This window comes from Periophthalmus magnuspinnatus, chromosome 9 (assembly GCF_009829125.3).
Source record: "Periophthalmus magnuspinnatus isolate fPerMag1 chromosome 9, fPerMag1.2.pri, whole genome shotgun sequence".
NCBI lineage: Eukaryota > Metazoa > Chordata > Actinopteri > Gobiiformes > Gobiidae > Periophthalmus > Periophthalmus magnuspinnatus.
In genome coordinates this window covers 23,746,010-23,763,860 of record NC_047134.1, presented here as the reverse complement: position 1 = coordinate 23,763,860, position 17,851 = coordinate 23,746,010, and the positions used below count along the sequence as shown (strand labels likewise).

The window sequence follows — 17,851 nt, the reverse complement described above, 5'->3', positions numbered from 1 at the left end:
TTCCCTCACCCCGGACACATCCACCAGCTCCTCTGGTGAGACCCCAAGGCGTTCCCAGGCTAGCCGAGAGACATAGTCCCTCCAGCGTACCCTGGGTCTTCCCCGGGGCCTTCTCCCGGTGGGACATGCCCAGAACACCTCCCTAGGGAGGTGTCCAGGAGGCATCCTGAGCAGATGCCCGAGCCACCTCAACTGGTTCCTCTCGACGTGTAGGAGCAGTAGCTCTACTCCGAGCTCCTCCTGTGTGACTGAGCTCCTCACCCTATCCCTAAGGGTGCGCCCAGCCACCCTACGGAGGAAACCCATTTCAGCCGCTTGTATCTGCGACCTTGTCCTTTCGGTCATTACCCAGAGCTCATGACCATAGGTGAGGGTAGGAACGTAGATTGACCGGTAAATCGAGAGCTCAGCTCAGCTCAACTGAACTGATCTTTTTTATCTGTTTTTATTTGTATATTTTTGTTTTCTCAAATTATCGTGTTAAACGTGTTAAAAATAAACCCTCAGCGTTTTCAGCAGGTCTCAAACTGTAATAAAAATACTTTGTACTTTCTACTCCACTACATTTTTGAACAGGACTGAAAAGTTAGATACCTGCTCTCAAATGTAATGAAGTAAAAAGTATCCACTGCAAAATGTACTTAATTAAAGTACAGATACAGGTACATTGCTTTACTTTATTAAGTTCCACCACTGGTTATTGGCAACACTTTATAATAATTACACTGTTAATAGTCATTGTTAAAATCTCAACAAAGACTTAACTACTTCTACCCTAACACTAATCGCTTAAATAGTTACTCAGCCTGAATCATTTTTAATGCAATTGTTTCATTAAGTTTCTCTTCATCTGCTAATTAAGGAGTAGTTTAAAAAGTTCTAATAGTATATATAGGATAGTATTATAGTATAGTACCAGTATGTCATTTTGTGTTTAGCTCTATATTTTCATCTTTACTACTTTATACTTGTTTTTCCTCAATATTAACAAACATATCTCTGATGTGTCTTTTTTGGACTGCAGTTCCCAACATGCCCCAGCAGAGGTCAGAGCAGCACCACGCTCCGGGTACTCCCACCATGATGCACTCAGCCACAGCGGCCGGACCCCCCATCATGGCCACTAGCCCTGCCTACTCGGCCCAATACTTCACCTGCTCCCCTCAACAGTTCACCAGCCAGCCCCTGGTGCAGCAGATGCCCCACTACCAGTCCCAGGTAATGACCTCCAACTCAGGTGTGAAACATGCTGAGGGGAAGGGTCACTGGGATGAAAATTACTTTGGTTATAAAGTAGCTTGAATTATAGTTTAGCCCAGTGTTTCCCAATGAGGGGTACGGACACAAGGGCGTACGGGGGGGGGGGGGACCATTACTTTGAATGAGTTCAGAGTTTGGTATTTGAATGTAAGATGTTCTTTATAGTAATTTTACACTTTTCTTCTACATTATTTACGGTACATGGAAGGATGATTTTGGAAATATATTAAACAATTGACAATATAAAACCAATGTATATATATTATATTTACTAAAGAGTCACTACGCAAATTAGTGGGTGCTTTCAGTGTGTGTGAGACTAAGTTCAAGGGAATCACTGCTGTAGCCAAATCAGATGTCTCTGATTACATGTCTAAAAGTTTACATGGGTCATCTTAACAAAGAGCTGGAAGGCGTGTTCAGGTTCATATTTACTCTCTGGATTGTGGTTTAACTGTTGGTTTTCTGGTGCTACCTGCTCATACAGATGGGGAAATACTAGACTCATTAAACATTACTTACTTTGTTATAAAAGGTGATTGTTTTGTCTCTTTGCTCCAGGCGCAGCACGTGTTCAGTCCGGTGATGCAGGGCAGTGCCAGGATGATGGCCCCGCCCACCCACGGGCAGCCCTCCAGCTCCCAGTATCCAGAGCAGACACACACCATGTATGGTAGGTCTCCTCTGCCTCTGCCACACGGACTACAGGGCCTAGACTATGTCAGATATACTTTTGAGTTTAAATCATGTTTTAATGTATCCTAAAACAGTCCTGGAGCTGTGCCGCATTTTCAAGGCGCACTGCCTTTGTTTATAACTCAGTACAAACAGTATTCTAACAGGGAGCTGATCTAGTGGTCTCTGCTGGTGTTTTTAAATAAAATACCTTCGCTAAGGTGTTGAATGCATGAATAAAATACTGCATGAATAATGCATTGTACAAGATTATTGAGTCTGTCCTGGGGTCTCATTTCTTAAACTCTCCTGTGGAAGTTGTTTATGGACAAAACATAAACTACACATGGATTTACAAAAGTATTCAAATGTTTACGGCACAGGTCTTTGGTGCAGGACATAGGGTTTAGTTTGTGAACAGGACTGAAACTTCTGAACTTGTGTTTTCATAGATCATAACCTTAACGTGGTACGCTCTGTACGCCACGTGTGGACCCCGCCTAGTTTCTACTTTATAAATGAGACCCCAGGTCAGAAACGTCTCCTCCTAACGACTGCAAAAAACACCTCTGCATTTACATACAAGTTTTTTACAATATTTAACTAGTGTTATCACCATACTAAAATTTCAAACTCCGTTTTATTATTAAGGAATAGACTCAATACGCATTACTGATTCCGATACCACAATGATAATAAAAAACACTCTTTCTTTAGACAATAGAATGTGATTTTCAACATTAAATGGTAGTAGTTTTTTAATATTCCCATGTGGCCTCATATCTGTGTAATCCCTCAGTCGTCCAGGTAGGTTCCATAGTGGTCCATGGGCGTATTCTAGTCTTATGGTCTTGTTCGGATACAGCTCAAGATCATTCTAAAGCTGTTCAGGAAAGGTTCATTTGTGTCCTGTGTGGGACTTTTTTAGTATTGACACCTAGTCAAAAATGCATCTATTTTCAATACTAGTTTTAATATCGATTTGTTTTGACAACCCTACGGGTAACAGATCCTATACTACCCACTTTAAGCACATTTCACATCTTACTTAAACAACAGGTATATACAGTTTGTCAACATTTCAGGATTTTTCAAGTCATTTTTTTTTTTAGATGAATCTTACCTTGTACCATCTTCCACTAGTGTCCCCAGGCCCCATGCCGCAGCAGTACACGCACCACAGCGCCACCCTGCACCCCCACCCGCAGCACCCCCAGCCCTCGGCCACGCCCACAGGACAGGGCCAACAGGGAGGACCACCTCAGCACACCGGACCCCCAAACCACCCAGCCGCCAGCCCAGTGCAGCACCCACAACACCCACAGGCAGCAGCAGGTCAGTCTGCCAGTCCTGGAGAGGGAGCAGAGTTAACATGAGCGTAGTCATATAGAGGTTATGCGGTGACATAGTAAAAGAAAAATTCTAATCTGCCAACTGGACAAAAAGTTGTAGGAGTGAAGACGTTTGGCTGCTCGTCCAAGCCGTTTTTTCAGTTCTGGTCAGATTACTGGTGGACACTGCCATATATCTATCTGAAGGGAGGAGCTAACTACACTGAAACTAACACACCTGTTTGTTTACAGTTTATGTTTGTAGGCTGGATCTTTGTTGGCTAGGTCTTTGTAGGTTAGGTCTAAGCGCAAACTGTGCCTGAGTCATACTTAGCATAATCATTCAGGCCCCTAATGGGTGCCCTCACACATATTAGCATCCTGGCTAGCTATTGGTTTTTGTTTTTGTCTTGCTTTGGGTCTGAGAATGGAGTCATAGATGAGCAGTAGATGAAGTCTAAGGCCCCCATTTCTGTTCAACAAAGGACTGACTTTGCTAAAAAAAAAATGCTTCTTTAAGTCCTTTCTCAAACCATTTATTTTCTTTGGCTAAGATCTGTACCTCATGATCTTTTAAGGAGTGGTTAGTGTCTTGGATGGAGGTTATGCTGTGACATGATTTTATTCAAAAAAAATGCCCCGTGTCCGTGTACACTGGTGTTTGAATGTGTGTGTGAATGGGTGAGTAGTTCCTTGATTTTAAGCGCCGAGAAGGTGGAAAAGCACTATATAAAAATATGACCGTTTACTATTTACCATATGCCTTTGCCGCTCTCTAAATAAAGTTCCAAAGGTTATGACGTCATCTGCACAACATCTATACTCAGAGCAGGGAGTTTTTGTGCTTTGCCCAGTTCATTTGGGTGGACAGACTGAAAATGTAGGTGGGTAAATATAGAGGTGTGTACAAATTGTATTAGGTAGTACTTTTGATTGTGTGGGTGAGAATTTTTCCATAGCTTTGCCCCGTCATGACGATTACACACATTCATTTCTGGTCCATGCTGAATACACCCTTGGCAAATTTGGTCCAGACTGACACCGCATGACACAATTGATACTATGCAGTGACATCTGAGGTTTTTTTTTACCATGGTGACGCAATGCACACATTAGCAAACACTCAAAAACCTTTTAGATACAAAATGGATTTAAACAGCACATTGTCAGGAGCCTGTGATCAGTACGAGTGTTCACGGTCCCGTTTAAGCGTTTAAATTTTTAACTAAAAAGTGAGCGTGGCAAACTGAAAAACTGTTTGCTAATGCTAGCTAGCTGGTGACTGTAATGCTATTTGAGAGGGACTTGTTTAACAGCACGAATCAGCTCTCCTGTTGTAGTTCCAGGTAGGTCAGCTCTTTATGGTCAGATTGTGTTAAAACAAAGATAACAGTCTAACTCGAGTAACAGAGGTTCAGACAGCGCAGTGCCTACAGTTAGCATCACACCCCCAAAGAATGTTGATGACATCAGTTGCAGCTTAATGTGCTTGTGTCTGTCTTTCTATATTATATTATCCAAATGTGTAAAGTACATTTTATAGAGTAAGTTACATATAAACCCTGTCTAATGTCTCTATTTAGTTTTATCTGGGGGTCCCTGCTTCGACTGCTGGCCCTTCATTAAAATCAAACATAAAATAGTGTTTACATTAAAAGCATTAAAACATCTAAGCAATAAATGTTATGCAGGAAAAAAAAAAATTAAAAACATGTAACCACCATGAGCCAAACCACTATCAACTCTGACTAAAGTTCTCATCCAGCAGCACATTTACTTTACTAACGCCTACATTTCTACTTACATTAGTGTAAATATAAATTATAGTTTTATATAAATAAAGAAGCAATTTGCAACGAAAAGTTGAAAAACATGTTGAAAATGTCCAAACATTTGACACAATTTACACGAGAAATACATTTTTCTGACTTTTGTAACAGGAATTCAACAAAATTAAGGTGTTTTCCTCATATTTTTATTTGTCAAATAGTACTTTCTGTGTATATTGGAGATGATTTGGCCGACTCTGCAGCACTGTTGCTAGGTAACAGTTATGGAATTCCCATAGACTGTATAAATAAATGGACATGGCTAATGTGCTAGCCGGCATGCTCCAGATAGGAAGTGATCATGGCTCCATTGACTCTGGCTCCAATTCAGTTTATATTGAAAAACTGGGGCCCCTTCCTCTGTAACTGCTGCTGTCAGTCTCGTTGGTTTGGTCTTAAAATATATTTGTATTAACTCACTCTACATGATCCTGGTATTTATATTTCGCTATTGTGTCCGTAACTCAAGATATCAACATTAATAACAGACAAATCAGGCACCTTCTTTCCCCGAGGTCGCTCCCGCTAACGTCAGCAACAGGTTTGATTGACAGCATTGCTAAGTGGGAAGGGGCATTAACCTTCAGCCAGTCGGAATTCCAAATATGGAACTTGGCTCCAAATTGCCCCATAACTGCTACGTCAATGAGCTTCATTTGACTGGAGCCAAACACTATGGGTGACGTCACATTCACTTCTTTATACAGTCATTTTCTATGGCGATGCCTAGCATGATGTCACGATTTCCAACCAGCAACTAAAATTTTAAAATAAAAAAAAAATGGGTAAATTAGAAAAAAAAGTATAAAATTGTTTCTAAATTTTAAGTCTCATGATCTTAAGTGTGTTTTAGTCAAATGTGTGGTCTATCCTGTCATTAACCTGCTGTGGTTTCTTCTCTCCAGCAGCCGCAGCCCTGCACCTGGCCAACCAGCCTCAGCAGCAGATGTACTCGGCTCTGGCCCCCACCCCCCCCCTCCATGACCCCCGGCCCAAACCCTCAGTCCCCCCAGGCCTCGTTCCCCTCCGCCCAGCAGACCGTGTACCTCCACCCCACACAGGTGCAGCACGGCTACAACCCCAGCCACATGGCCCACGTCCAGCAGGTCAGTGTGGTGTTGTGTTGTTGTGACTATGGATACTTTGCAGTGCCGTCACGCTGGGGGTGTTCTACATGTATATCTGTGGCGGAACAATTCAGCCGTTGCCATGGGGACTCAATGCACATATTACCAAACACAGATAAAAAAAGTTTTAAGATTGTCTGAAAACTCAAGAAGAAATACAACATGGATTTAAACCTAACATTTTTAGGAGCCTTTGGTCAATACAAGGGTTCATGGTCCTGTCTAGAAGTTTGATTTTCAACAAAAAGGTGGGAGTGACGAACTGAAAAACTGTTGGCTAATGCTACCTAGCTTGTGACCGTAATGTTGTGTTTAACGGCACAAATCAGCTCACCTGTTGTAGTTCCAGCTAAGTCAGTTCTTTATGGTCAGATTGCGGTAAAATAAAGCTCAGATTAAAGTCTACTTTGAATAACAGAGCTTCAGACACACCAGTGCATATAGTTAGCATCAAACCCCCAGGGAAAGTTGATGACGTCAGCTGCAAAGTATCAGTTCACTTTAATTGTGCACATGGCTGCCAATTTTGAGCAAATGCGTTCTAGAGGGACTACAGAGCTATTTTAAAACCTCCAGAGAATCACTGCAGTGTTTTACTTGTATGTCTTCTTCATATCATTTTTTATATATGTGCTTAACCAAAAGTGCAGATTAACGTCAGTGGGCCAGTCGTGTTGCCATGACACTAAAGTTTCAAATGATACTGAGTCTGAAGATGAATCTATTTTCAATACATTTTTATACACCCCTGTGCAATAAATATTTTTTGATGAACATGACATGCACTGCTGTACCTGCCCCATACAGTCTGTCCACTCTCCTTTAGCATCTGGGTTACTCTCAGTTTAATACAATGTAGTAATGCAATTTGTCAGCTTTGAATACTTATATTTTCTTTCATTTTACTGTTTTGTTATACTTCTGAAAGTTCAAAACCATCTATATAGTATCGGTACCTGTTCTGAGAGCCTGATGATGATACCAGACTGTTAAAACAAACCAACTAACTGCAGAGGGCCATTTAAAACATTAAAAACAGGAGCAGGTTTGACTATAAATGTTTACCACCAGATTAAAGTGCATTAGTGGCACCAATCTATCCTGTTTTGCATGTCCTTGAAATGTATTACATTTTTTGGGAAGGAAAATAACCAATTTTCCTATTTCAGTTCAAGTGCAGCCAATTTTTAGACATCGACAATCATGAGCTCTTGTTTGTTGAACTTTGATACGGAACTTTTAATACAATCAAAAGTAAAACTAGAATCTCACTTGTAAGTTTTTTAAAGGTCCTATATTACACAAAACTGACTCTTGTGAGGTTTTAATCCATGTTATAATGTTGTTACCTCCTCAAAAACAGACCGGGAGTTGTTTTTTCATTCTCTTGTTTGAGTAACTCTTTATTATTAGTCTGTCTACATCTCCAAAGCTCAAAATGCTCTGTTCCACCTTGTGACGTCATGTAGTGTAGTGTATCCGTTCATATTTCTGTTTCATCTTGGTCTGTTGTCATAAAATACAAGAGACGTTCTGTCCTGGCCCTTGTGGCACTAGTTTCCTCATTTTAAGAAGCTGACCTAGATTGTGACTGGTTGGTAACACTTCCTGATCATTGCACCTCTGAGTTCACTCATCTCTTGTCCCTCGTCTCCCTCAGGCCCACATGCAGTCTGGGATCGTGCCCTCTCACCATCCCGCGCCCACCCACCCCCCCATGATGCTGATGGCAACTCAAGGCCCCCCCGGAGGTCCACAACCCCCCATGGCCCAGACTGCCCTCAACCCCATTCCTGTGTCCTCCACTACACACTTCTCGTACCTGACACATCCAGGTGAGGGGGACAGGGCTGGGGTCTATAAAGGGCATCTGTGTGGGACAAGGGAAGATGGGGTATTCTCCAGGTTGTTGTAAACTAGAACAATTTTGATTTATGTTAAATGATTATTAATATTAAGTGCTGTAACAAAAAAGAATCGGCTTGAAAACTGTGTATATCTATTTATATATTTAACTTTTTCGGGTCCTGAAATTGGCACAAAAACGTACACGACCAGTCAAATGTTTGGACCCACCCTGTCGTTCAAAGTTTAGTTTTCTGGGGACTGAACGATGCCAGATTTACAATACCAGAGGCTAACTAAGATGCTAAGATTTTTTTTTTACCAGAATCGGTGTCTTTTATCATGTACTCTACCAGTCAAAAGTTTTGACACACCCTCTCATTCAGTGTCTTTATTTTCTTTATTTTTACTGCTTTCTACATAATTCCATATATCTTACTTCATATATTTGATGTCTCCCGTGTGTATATAAAATGTAGAAAGTAGTAAAAAAAAAAAGACATTGAATGAGAGGGTGTGTCTAAACTTTTGACTGGTAATGTACATGATTAAACAACGCTGATTTTTGGTCTTTTTAGTGATGGGACTTTTGGCTCTTTTTTATGGGATTCGAATCTTACATCGGTTCTTTTCAAAGAGCCATTCAAAACTGGCTCTTTTACTATTTATTTATATGACAGAAGCTAATGAAAGAACTCATTTTATCTACAAACTAATCACAAAGAGAGAAAGGCTCAGATCTGGTTAAAATGGTTCAAACTGAGAGTGGAGCGAGTTTCCAGAATCTAAATAAAATGTTGCACTACAATAAAAATAACTTAAAACTAACTGAAGAAAATTAGAAAGAAATAGATTTGGTTCTTTTTTTAAAAATGTATCCAGTTCCAACAGTTCACATTAAGGAATCGTTGAACTAGTTCACAAACATCACATTTTGCTACATGCAGTTAGCTCCCAGTTAGCTTCTTGGTTTGATGCTGCTACTGTCATCGTCCAGTCCTCAGCCCTGGACAGAATTCATTTACTTGAGTGTGAAGTTTATGTGACTAACGCTGTGGTCCCTTTGTGCAGTGCAACACCATCAGCAGCAGCTGTAGGCCGGTGTCAGGGCTCCACGGGACCTGCTCTGAGTGGGACGTCCTGCCCAGAGCCTTCATCGAGAGGCCCCCTCCTTTTCCTCATCATCAGACATGCCTCACATCTGCTTCCCCCCCGACCCCCTCCCCAGACTAGGCAATAAGAGAATGTTAACAGGTTGATGAGGTGTTTTAACAAACTAAAACATTTTTAACGGACAAGACTGCCATCATTATGAACCGCATCCCACACACACAATCAGGGGTCCCAGCTCGAGTCCGCTTTGCCAAGTAAGATGTGAACGCGAAACTAATCAGTGAGTGAAGAACAGAACTCTAATGGAACTTGCATTTTGTCTGCACCTTGTTGAAAAAGCTTCCACCTCCGCACAGTATTAAGATTACTGTTGATGCTGCTACTCTGCGTTTCCAGACACATGAGTCTCCAGTGAAAGAACAGCAGCCCGAGAGGAGGAAAAAACCTTATTTATGAAATCTAAAGGCTGTGGTGATCAGATCCACTCTCACCTGACCCTAACGTCACTTTTAAGTTAATACTTTTACTTTGTAGATAATATAATTTAAAAAATCAGCAAAAAAAATAAAAAAAATAAAAAAAGTTTTAAAAACTGAACTTGCTGCTTTTTGTGGTTCTTCTGTATAAATATGTAGCATTAAACAGTAGTTACGATCTTCAAACCCACAGCGTGATCATGATCAGCTAAACTACAAGATTAATATAGAAAAAAAGTGTGCACACATCCCTCACTAAAGATGGTAAGTTTCAATATTTGTGGACTTCCTGTTTTTTTCGTTCATAAACACCGTCTTCTGTTTAAAATATGAAGGGGGAAATATTAAGATACTGTAGCTTTAAGGATCTGACGATATGGGGTCTGGGACGATAGTGAAATTTAGTGTCATGATTGTCATGGTCAAAATAATTGTGATTAATGATTACATCTGACAGTTCTATATTTAAACTGCAACACAAATAAACTTCAATTAAATTGAATATATATAGTACATTTAAAATGACTTAATCTGACCGAAGTGCTTCACATAAAAGTCAACAAAAAACAAATATACAGCTAACACTAGGAACAGAACAATAAAACAAGATCCTGTGTAGCTAGTATTAAATGCCAGAGAGAAGAGGTGGGTTTTCAGTCTAGTCTCAAACTGTTAAAGACTGAGGATATGTAGTATTGTACTTTGTTATAAATGAAAACTGATATGATCCAGAAAAATCAGGGAGAAACCGGTTTGTTCTGCACATTCTGGTGATGCAATGAGGATTATCACGATTAAAATGTCTCTCAAATGATATTATTGTATATCGACCCACTCCTAACAGACCCCCGGTATCAGCGATGCCAGAGCAGAGAAAAACAGCATTTATTTAATTTAAGCAAGAATAAAATAAGACAAAACTAGTCCATACGTGTTATGTAGCTGTAAATTTGTACAAATAAAAGTTCAAACTTTGTGAGACTTTCTGGCCCAATTATGACCTGTATATAATCTTATTACATCAGTTTATATGTCCAATCTGGATATCGGCTGAATCGATATTTGGAAGCCAATATCTGGTACCAGGTATAGATCAGTGCCTCTATCAGTGGGGGTGGGGGGAGTGGGGGGGGGGGGGGGGGGGGGTAAAGTACTTAAGTAATTTTGTTAAGTAGATTTTTTTCATGCGATACTTTTACTTGAGTAACTTTTTACCTCTGTATCTGTACTTTTACTTAAGGAAAAAAGTATTTAAGTGCTTTAAGAGAAAAAAGTAAAAGTATTTCACACAAGTGTTGTTAATTTAAGTGTTAAATCTTTCTGTTCAACAAAATTTGAATTATTTTTAATTAATATCACTACAAATTAGGTTTTATCTTTTTGGGCATTTTGTTTTGTGGTTCTTCTGTAGGAAAAATGAAAGGGGGAAAATATGAACTAGATGTGTTTAGGTTTGGTTCATGTTGAGACAGTATATTAATGAATGAACAGGATGTAAATATGTTTGAATGTTTTGCAGATACCTGAAAGTCGTGTATCGCTGGTGTCAGAGGTCAGAACTCTACGGTAGATCTTTGTCAGATTACAGAAGGCTTCAGCGTCTTAAGAAGTTTAGCATTCAGAAGTAGTTACGATGTTCAAACCCACAGCGTGATTGTGATCAGTTAAACTACAAGACAAATATAGAAACGTGTGAACCCATCCCTCACTAAAAATGGTAAGTTTCAACATTTGTGGACTTCCTGTTTGTTTTTTTTGTTCCTAAACACTGATGTTCCCATGGTATCGGTGATGATCGCAGATAGAACGTCATATTCTTACACTTTCTTTACAGTTTCTGTGTAAACCGACAGGTGCGTTGGAGATCAGACGTCCCGTGGTCACATACCTGAGGAAAGGCTCCGAAGGGGAATCGAAATGTTGTACTAATGAGAGTGAGACTGAGCGGGAGTCGCCTTAAAACCTTTCAGTCAAGTACATTTAAAACAAGGACACACGACACGGCTTTGTTTTGGTTAGGTTTATTTTACAAAAAGTAAAATATACAGTTAATATATATTTAGTATAATTTAAAATGCTTGTAACTGAAAGGGATGCAAGCACAAAGAGGTGTGTAAAGCGCTTCTGGTGTTCCTTGGCAGTTCAGAGGAATTATGGGAGTTTTTTTTGTTTTTTTTTACAGTGCAGGGTTAAAAGAGTGGACAGTATTGTGAACAAGTTACATTTATAAACGAGACTTATGAACAAACGAGGAGAAGTAAAGCTGGAGACAGGCAGAGTTTTGTGTGGTGAATTGACAAGGCATTTTAGCTTTAAAGCTGTACTGTGTAACTTTTCTGGTGAAGGGTCCTCACTTCGCTCGACTCCATGGAGATGTTATTGCTTTGCTTGAAATGTTCACAGAATGGTAATAAATGTGTCTGTTTGGGGTTTGTAGGTCAGATCTCTGGAGAGGCAAGCCTGCACACAGAATAGTTTATGTGATTACTAACATGTTTTTTGTTTTTTTTAGCCGATATCTGATCCCAGAATTGGATTTAAGAAAATACAGTAGATAAATAAGATGCCCACGAGCCAAATACATTGCCTGTATTGTCTTAAAAAAAAGAATATAATTTCGTGAGGATCTTTCCCCATTCAAAAGTTCTAATATTTCGATTTGAATTGCGTAATTGCTATGACAACGGAGGACCACTTCCATGCCAAATCCTTCAAACCAGGATGTAATCTTTAAGCCTGAAACCCAGGAACTGCCAATCTGTGGAGCGTCGGTGTCCCTCACTCGTCCAGGTGTGAGCCACAGTAAAAGAAAAAATAAAATCTGTCTTTCACTGTCACTCATTTTGCCTTTTTATCCAATTGACAGATTTCAATTTTTCTTTTACTGCATACTGTGGAATATTTCCTGCAAAGCAATCACATTTCCATAGTGACAAGCAGGCGGCAAACTCCCCATTGGGAAAGTTACATAATACAGCTTTATCACACACAGAATTCTTCCACTTCATTCAAAGGCGTTCATAAAGGTGTGAAGCACTGGGCGTCCCTCACATATTGCACTACACAAGTTCTGCACCACATTCACACCCTGAGTTTGGAGAAAGGGGAAAAGCAACAGCAGCTACAGGGCAAAGACAGTTATTTCCATAAAAAAATGTTTTGTATCAAAGACTAATTGTTACCGTTGCTTTCCCACATAAATAATACAAAAAAAAAGCTTGAAACTGGGGCACAAAATGACAGGAAGGCCAACCGTACTTTTGCCAAAACGTCTGAGTTCTGATCCCCTTAAAACCCCAGCGGTTTGGTTTGCAATTCAAAAATAAACAAAACATAAAACGACTCAACCATTGTTACATTGGTAGACGGAGCTGACTCTTTGTGCTATAACGAGAAGTCAGAGGGACCTATTCAAGAACTGAAGAAACTACTGAAGTCTACACTAAAAAGCAGAGGAGGTTTGATCATGGCCATAGACTGTATAAAGAAGTGGACTGAGTGTAACTTCACCCACAGCGTTTGGCTCCAGTCAAATGAAGCTCATCGAGGCTAGAGCAGTTATAGGGACAATTTGGAGCAGAGTCCCATATTTGGAATTCCGATTGTGCCTATCATAGCAACCAAAGAGCCAATCCGGAGTGAAGCTGTTGAAGGTAATGCCCCTTCCTTACCGCACCGCTGTCAATCAAACCTGTTGCTAACGCTATTGGGAGAGACCTTGGGGAAAGAAGGCGCCTGATTTGTCTGTTATTAATGTTCATATTTTGATTTCCGAACATAATAGTGAAATAAAAACCCCAGGATCATGTGGAGCAGGTTAATACAAACATTTAAGACCAAAATGGCGAGCCTGACAGCAGCAGTTACAGAGAGAGGGGCCACAGCTTTTCATTATAAAATGAATTGGAGCCAGATTCAATGGAGCCGGAAGCGCGTCCATGATCACTTCCTATTTGAAACACGGCGGCTAGCAGGTTAGCTATGTCCATTTAAATATACAGTCTTTGATCACGGCTAAAGTTAGTGTTAAAGCAAAGATTAGACAAAGCACATTTTTCCCATGGAGATTGTAAAAAAATGTAATGTAACCCGAGACATATTTTATGATTAGCCTATATTTTAACCAGTTCTACGTGTAGAGGTGGGTAGCAAACTATTACACTTGAGTAAAAAAATACCTTGAAAAACATGCGTTCTACGAGCGGGCTCGCATCTCAACAGGACAGACTCCGTAACTTAGTAGTATCCATGCCGCCTGCTTCTCTCCATGGAGATTTACACACATTTAATGCAATAATGTACTGACAAAGAAATAATATGCATCTCCATGGTGACAAACAGGTGGCGTACCCTCCACCAGAAAAGTTACATAGTGCAGCTTTAAAGTATTCTTACTTGAATACAATGTCTGGTTACCGACCTCGTGTTTGTATATTGTGAATGCAAGGGGATTTGCTGTAGACGTCTGTGTTTAAATAAATGCAGTGACTTTGATTGGTCACAAGGGGGAGTAGAACCACTGTGCTGCTGGGTAAACACTAAAGAAATGGACCGATGTGGGTTTTCCCGTGGCCGATACCGATTATTAAGAATCCAGCTTAAACAAAGGATGAGCTCTGACAATATTTTTGGGTCGAGATATATATATATATATATATATATATATATAGAGCTGATTTTTATTATTTTACTCAAATTTACTAGACTCACGCAGCTGTTCCACCACAATCCTATAATGGAGCTATTGTTAAGTTTTTGCAGCTAAACTCTTGTGTTCAAATAAAGCTTTATGTGTGTTTTTAGGCGTCAAAACGGCAAAAAACCTAAATATCGCCCTCTGCTGGAGAGTTTAGGCCGATATCTGATAGACAAAGAAGTGCAAATATCGGTCTAACTCTAGCTGTTTACATAATTTCTTTGGGTTAATTAAGTTTTTATTCTGAAATGATCTCGCCTGAGCAATAAAAAAAATACTGGCCTGAAAATGTTTGCGAGATTTTAAGGCACTATCTCCAATGATGAGCGGGTAAAGTTTCATTCATAAAAATAGAGTCTCTCCAGGTTTATCTCATATGTACCAAAGACATGTTCTGGTTTGTGTTAATGCTGTGAGTATAAAAGAGGAGCTGGAGTTAGAATCATGTTAAAGGGATGGTTCCATTTTCTGTTAAAGGCATTTCTGGATTTTTATCAGTGGATCAAATATAGATGTGTATGAAACCGTGTGCCACACCCAGATATTTACGCGTTGTTTGCTGATGTCCTGAAGTCCGCTCAGACAGAGGAGAGCTGGTGAGGTCTGGTCATTGTAATACTAATAAATACAAGTTTGTACTGTAAATACCTTCACTGTAACACACTGGCACTTGGGGTCTCCTGTATCCTAAAGAGCTTTGTTAGTGGTTAAAGCATATCGCCTCCATCACCAACCACACAATGTTTCTGTCTGATTTTCAAACAGGTTTCGAGCTAGAATGTTTGAGTTGTAAGAAAATAGCATATGTATTATTCATAGACTGTATAAATACGTGGACTAAGTGAGAGTGGCGTTCGGCTTTAGTCAAATGAAGCTCATTGAGACTAGCCGTCATAGGGGCCAATTTGGAGCCACGAGTATCATAGCAACCAATGAGCCAATCTAGAGCGAGGCTGTTGAAGGTAATTCCCCTTCTTCCACACCGCTGGTTTAGCAGGGAGCGACCGCTTAGCAACGTTGTCAATCAAACCTGTTACTAACGCTAACGGGAGCGACCTCGGTGAAAGAAGGCACTTGATTTGTCTATTATTAATGTTCATGTCTTGACTTACAGACACAATAGTGAAATAAAATACCAGGATCACGTAGAGCGGATTAATATGACCAAAATGGCGAGCCTGACGGCAGCAGTTACAGAGAGAGGGGCCACAGTTTTTCAACAGAAAGTGAATCTGAGCCGATGGAGCTGGAGTGCGCCCATGATCACTACCTGTTTGGATCACAATAGCAGGTTAACTATGTCCACTAATACAGTCTATGGTCTCATTTCATTATTATTAAGGCACAACGGAACTTTTGCAGACTCTTGATTTGGGCAAACAAGGATTCACTCTATTGTTGAAAAATGTGTATTTACTCAATGTTACCTTTTTGTCTTGTAAATAATAAATAGATATGATTTGACTCAAAGAAATGATGTGGCTGGTTCTGGAGTTTAAAGAGTTAGCAGGATGCTCCTGGAGACAGTGAGGCAGAGTCCGCTCCACTCACTATTGCAGCTTCATCTAAGATCTATGCAACAAGTGAACGTTTACAATTTGTCCCGTCTCAAAAACAGATATAAAACTAACTTCATAAACATAGGAGACATCATCTTGTGTTGGGATGAGTCCACTGTGGCGCCGGATCGGCCTGTCAGGACTGTGCTGTTTCAAACTCTCGTCTTAACTAAGAGTGTTGTACAAATATATAGAAAGTACACAGTGTAAAGTGCACCGTGAGTCTGTCCAGTGTCCTTCACTCTCACGTCGAGGCTTTGGTACAACACCTGCAGGGGGCAGAAGAGCTCAGGCTCCGCCCACTGACCGCAGGAGGCCCCCCCCCCTCCCCATTATGACAGGGCCAGACCCCCGCGTCCGCACAGGGCTGACCGGGGAGCTGTGGTCAGAACGTTTACATTCACTGTGGACACTGGTGCTGTGTGCGTGCTGCACGAGCAGACAGTTCATGAGGCTCACTGCGTTGTATGTTGTATTTATCATGTTAGGGTCACACTGAGGTCAGAGGTCATAGTAACATGTACTGGTTGTCTATGGCGCGCTTTCGTCCTCGGAGCGGTTCCAGCTCGTAGTCTGAGTGTCTGTGGGGCAGGGCGGATGGCGGAAACAGCGGCCGCGGGCCCATGGACTCACTGCGGCGCAGAGGCACGGCAGGGGGAGGGGCAGGGAGTGGGGCGTGGGCGCGGGAGGGCGCTTCTCTTGGGGGGGGCTCTGGCTGTGGGACAGGTCTCACAGTGCAACTGCTCCCTGATGCCAGACTGGGCTCTGAGCTCCAGCGGTGCAGCGAAAAAGGAGCCAAGATGGTCGCTGGCAGCTGACCTGAGACACAACAGAACCAACAATCAGAACCATCAGAACGACCCTGGTGTAAGTTCAGCCGTCATGAGCTCCAGACTGACATGGGCTAGCGATGTGGGAATGTGTCAGATGCCTTATCTGACATTTCAGAACATGTTTGTACAGATCTAAACTACAGGGTTAGCAGTTTTTTATGCAGAATAAGACAGAACATTTACCTCCACAAACAACAAAATATCCCAAAATATCCATTAAAATTTTGAATTCGATTTGATTGTGATAAAGTTGCAGCTCTCACACTGACCTTGTGCAGGAGGACTGGAGCCGGCCACCACATAACTGGAGAGCAGCACAGCCCCCGCGGCACCACACTCCAGGGGGATCGGGAACAAACGGAAGTGACTGAGCATGTCCATGACGGAGGGGAAGCGCAGGTGTTGTACACGGCACTGTCCCCACTCCGTCAGCGACAGCCGCAGGTGCTGCACAACACAACAGACAACAGTACATTATTACACTGTTTAGTACAATAGTGTAATGAACAAACAGGTGACATGAAACAAGTACGGTGACACCGGTTAAAGGCTCTGTACCTGATTTTTCCCCCATGTATTGGAGCAAGTGTCTATGGGAATAGAGCCCATAGACTGTAAAAAGAAGTGGACTAAGGGAGTGTAATGTCACCCATAGTATTCAGCTCAGAGACTCGCAGTTATAGGGGCAAATCTGGAGCCAAGTTCCATATTTGGAATTCCGTCCGCGAGTATCATGGCGACCAAAGAGCCAAACTGGAGCGAGGCTGTTGAAGGTAATGCCCCTTTCTGCCTGCACTGCTTGTTTAGCAGGGAGCGGTCGACACTGACAATCAAACCTGTTGCTAACGCTAGCAGGAGTTACCTCGGGGAAAGGCGCCTGATTTGTCGGTTAGTAATCTTCATATCTTTACGGTCACAATAGTGAAATTAAAATACGGGGATCGTGTAGAGCGAGTTAATAATTGTAAGACCAAAATGACAAGCCTGACAGCAGCAGTTACAGAGAGAGGGGGGACGTGAATTGGAGCTGATGGAGTCGGAAGTGCGCACATGCTCACTTGCTATTTGGAACACGGCTGTGCATTTATATATACAGTATATGGTTAG

The 17,851-nt window shown here is 41.3% G+C and overlaps 2 protein-coding genes across 3 annotated transcripts in view; one reads left to right on the top strand and one right to left on the bottom strand.

Moving 5' to 3' along the window:
* Positions 1–9,302, top strand: part of atxn2 (ataxin 2) — a 33,263-nt gene extending 23,961 nt beyond the window's left edge. Inside the window, 7 exon segments of the mRNA XM_055224282.1 lie at positions 1,025–1,218; positions 1,822–1,933; positions 3,079–3,270; positions 6,001–6,065; positions 6,067–6,201; positions 7,883–8,057; positions 9,139–9,302. Of these exon segments, the coding sequence (XP_055080257.1) occupies positions 1,025–1,218; positions 1,822–1,933; positions 3,079–3,270; positions 6,001–6,065; positions 6,067–6,201; positions 7,883–8,057; positions 9,139–9,164 (899 nt within the window). The 3' untranslated portion in view covers positions 9,165–9,302.
* Positions 9,303–12,420: 3,118 nt separating this feature from the next.
* sh2b3 (SH2B adaptor protein 3) overlaps positions 12,421–17,851 on the bottom strand; it is a 60,450-nt gene continuing 55,019 nt past the window's right edge. The window contains exons 7-9 of one of the 2 annotated variants that reach the window (XR_008648809.1): positions 17,014–17,191; positions 15,659–16,730; positions 15,609–15,622 (exon numbers count right to left, since the gene is read on the bottom strand). Coding sequence is in view for 1 of the 2 variants with exons in the window: in XM_033972980.2 (XP_033828871.1) it covers positions 16,420–16,730; positions 17,014–17,191 (489 nt within the window). In the remaining variant the exon portion in view is untranslated. Of the gene's footprint in view, positions 16,731–17,013; positions 17,192–17,851 lie in introns of both variants that reach the window. The other variant, XM_033972980.2, reaches the window with a different exon arrangement.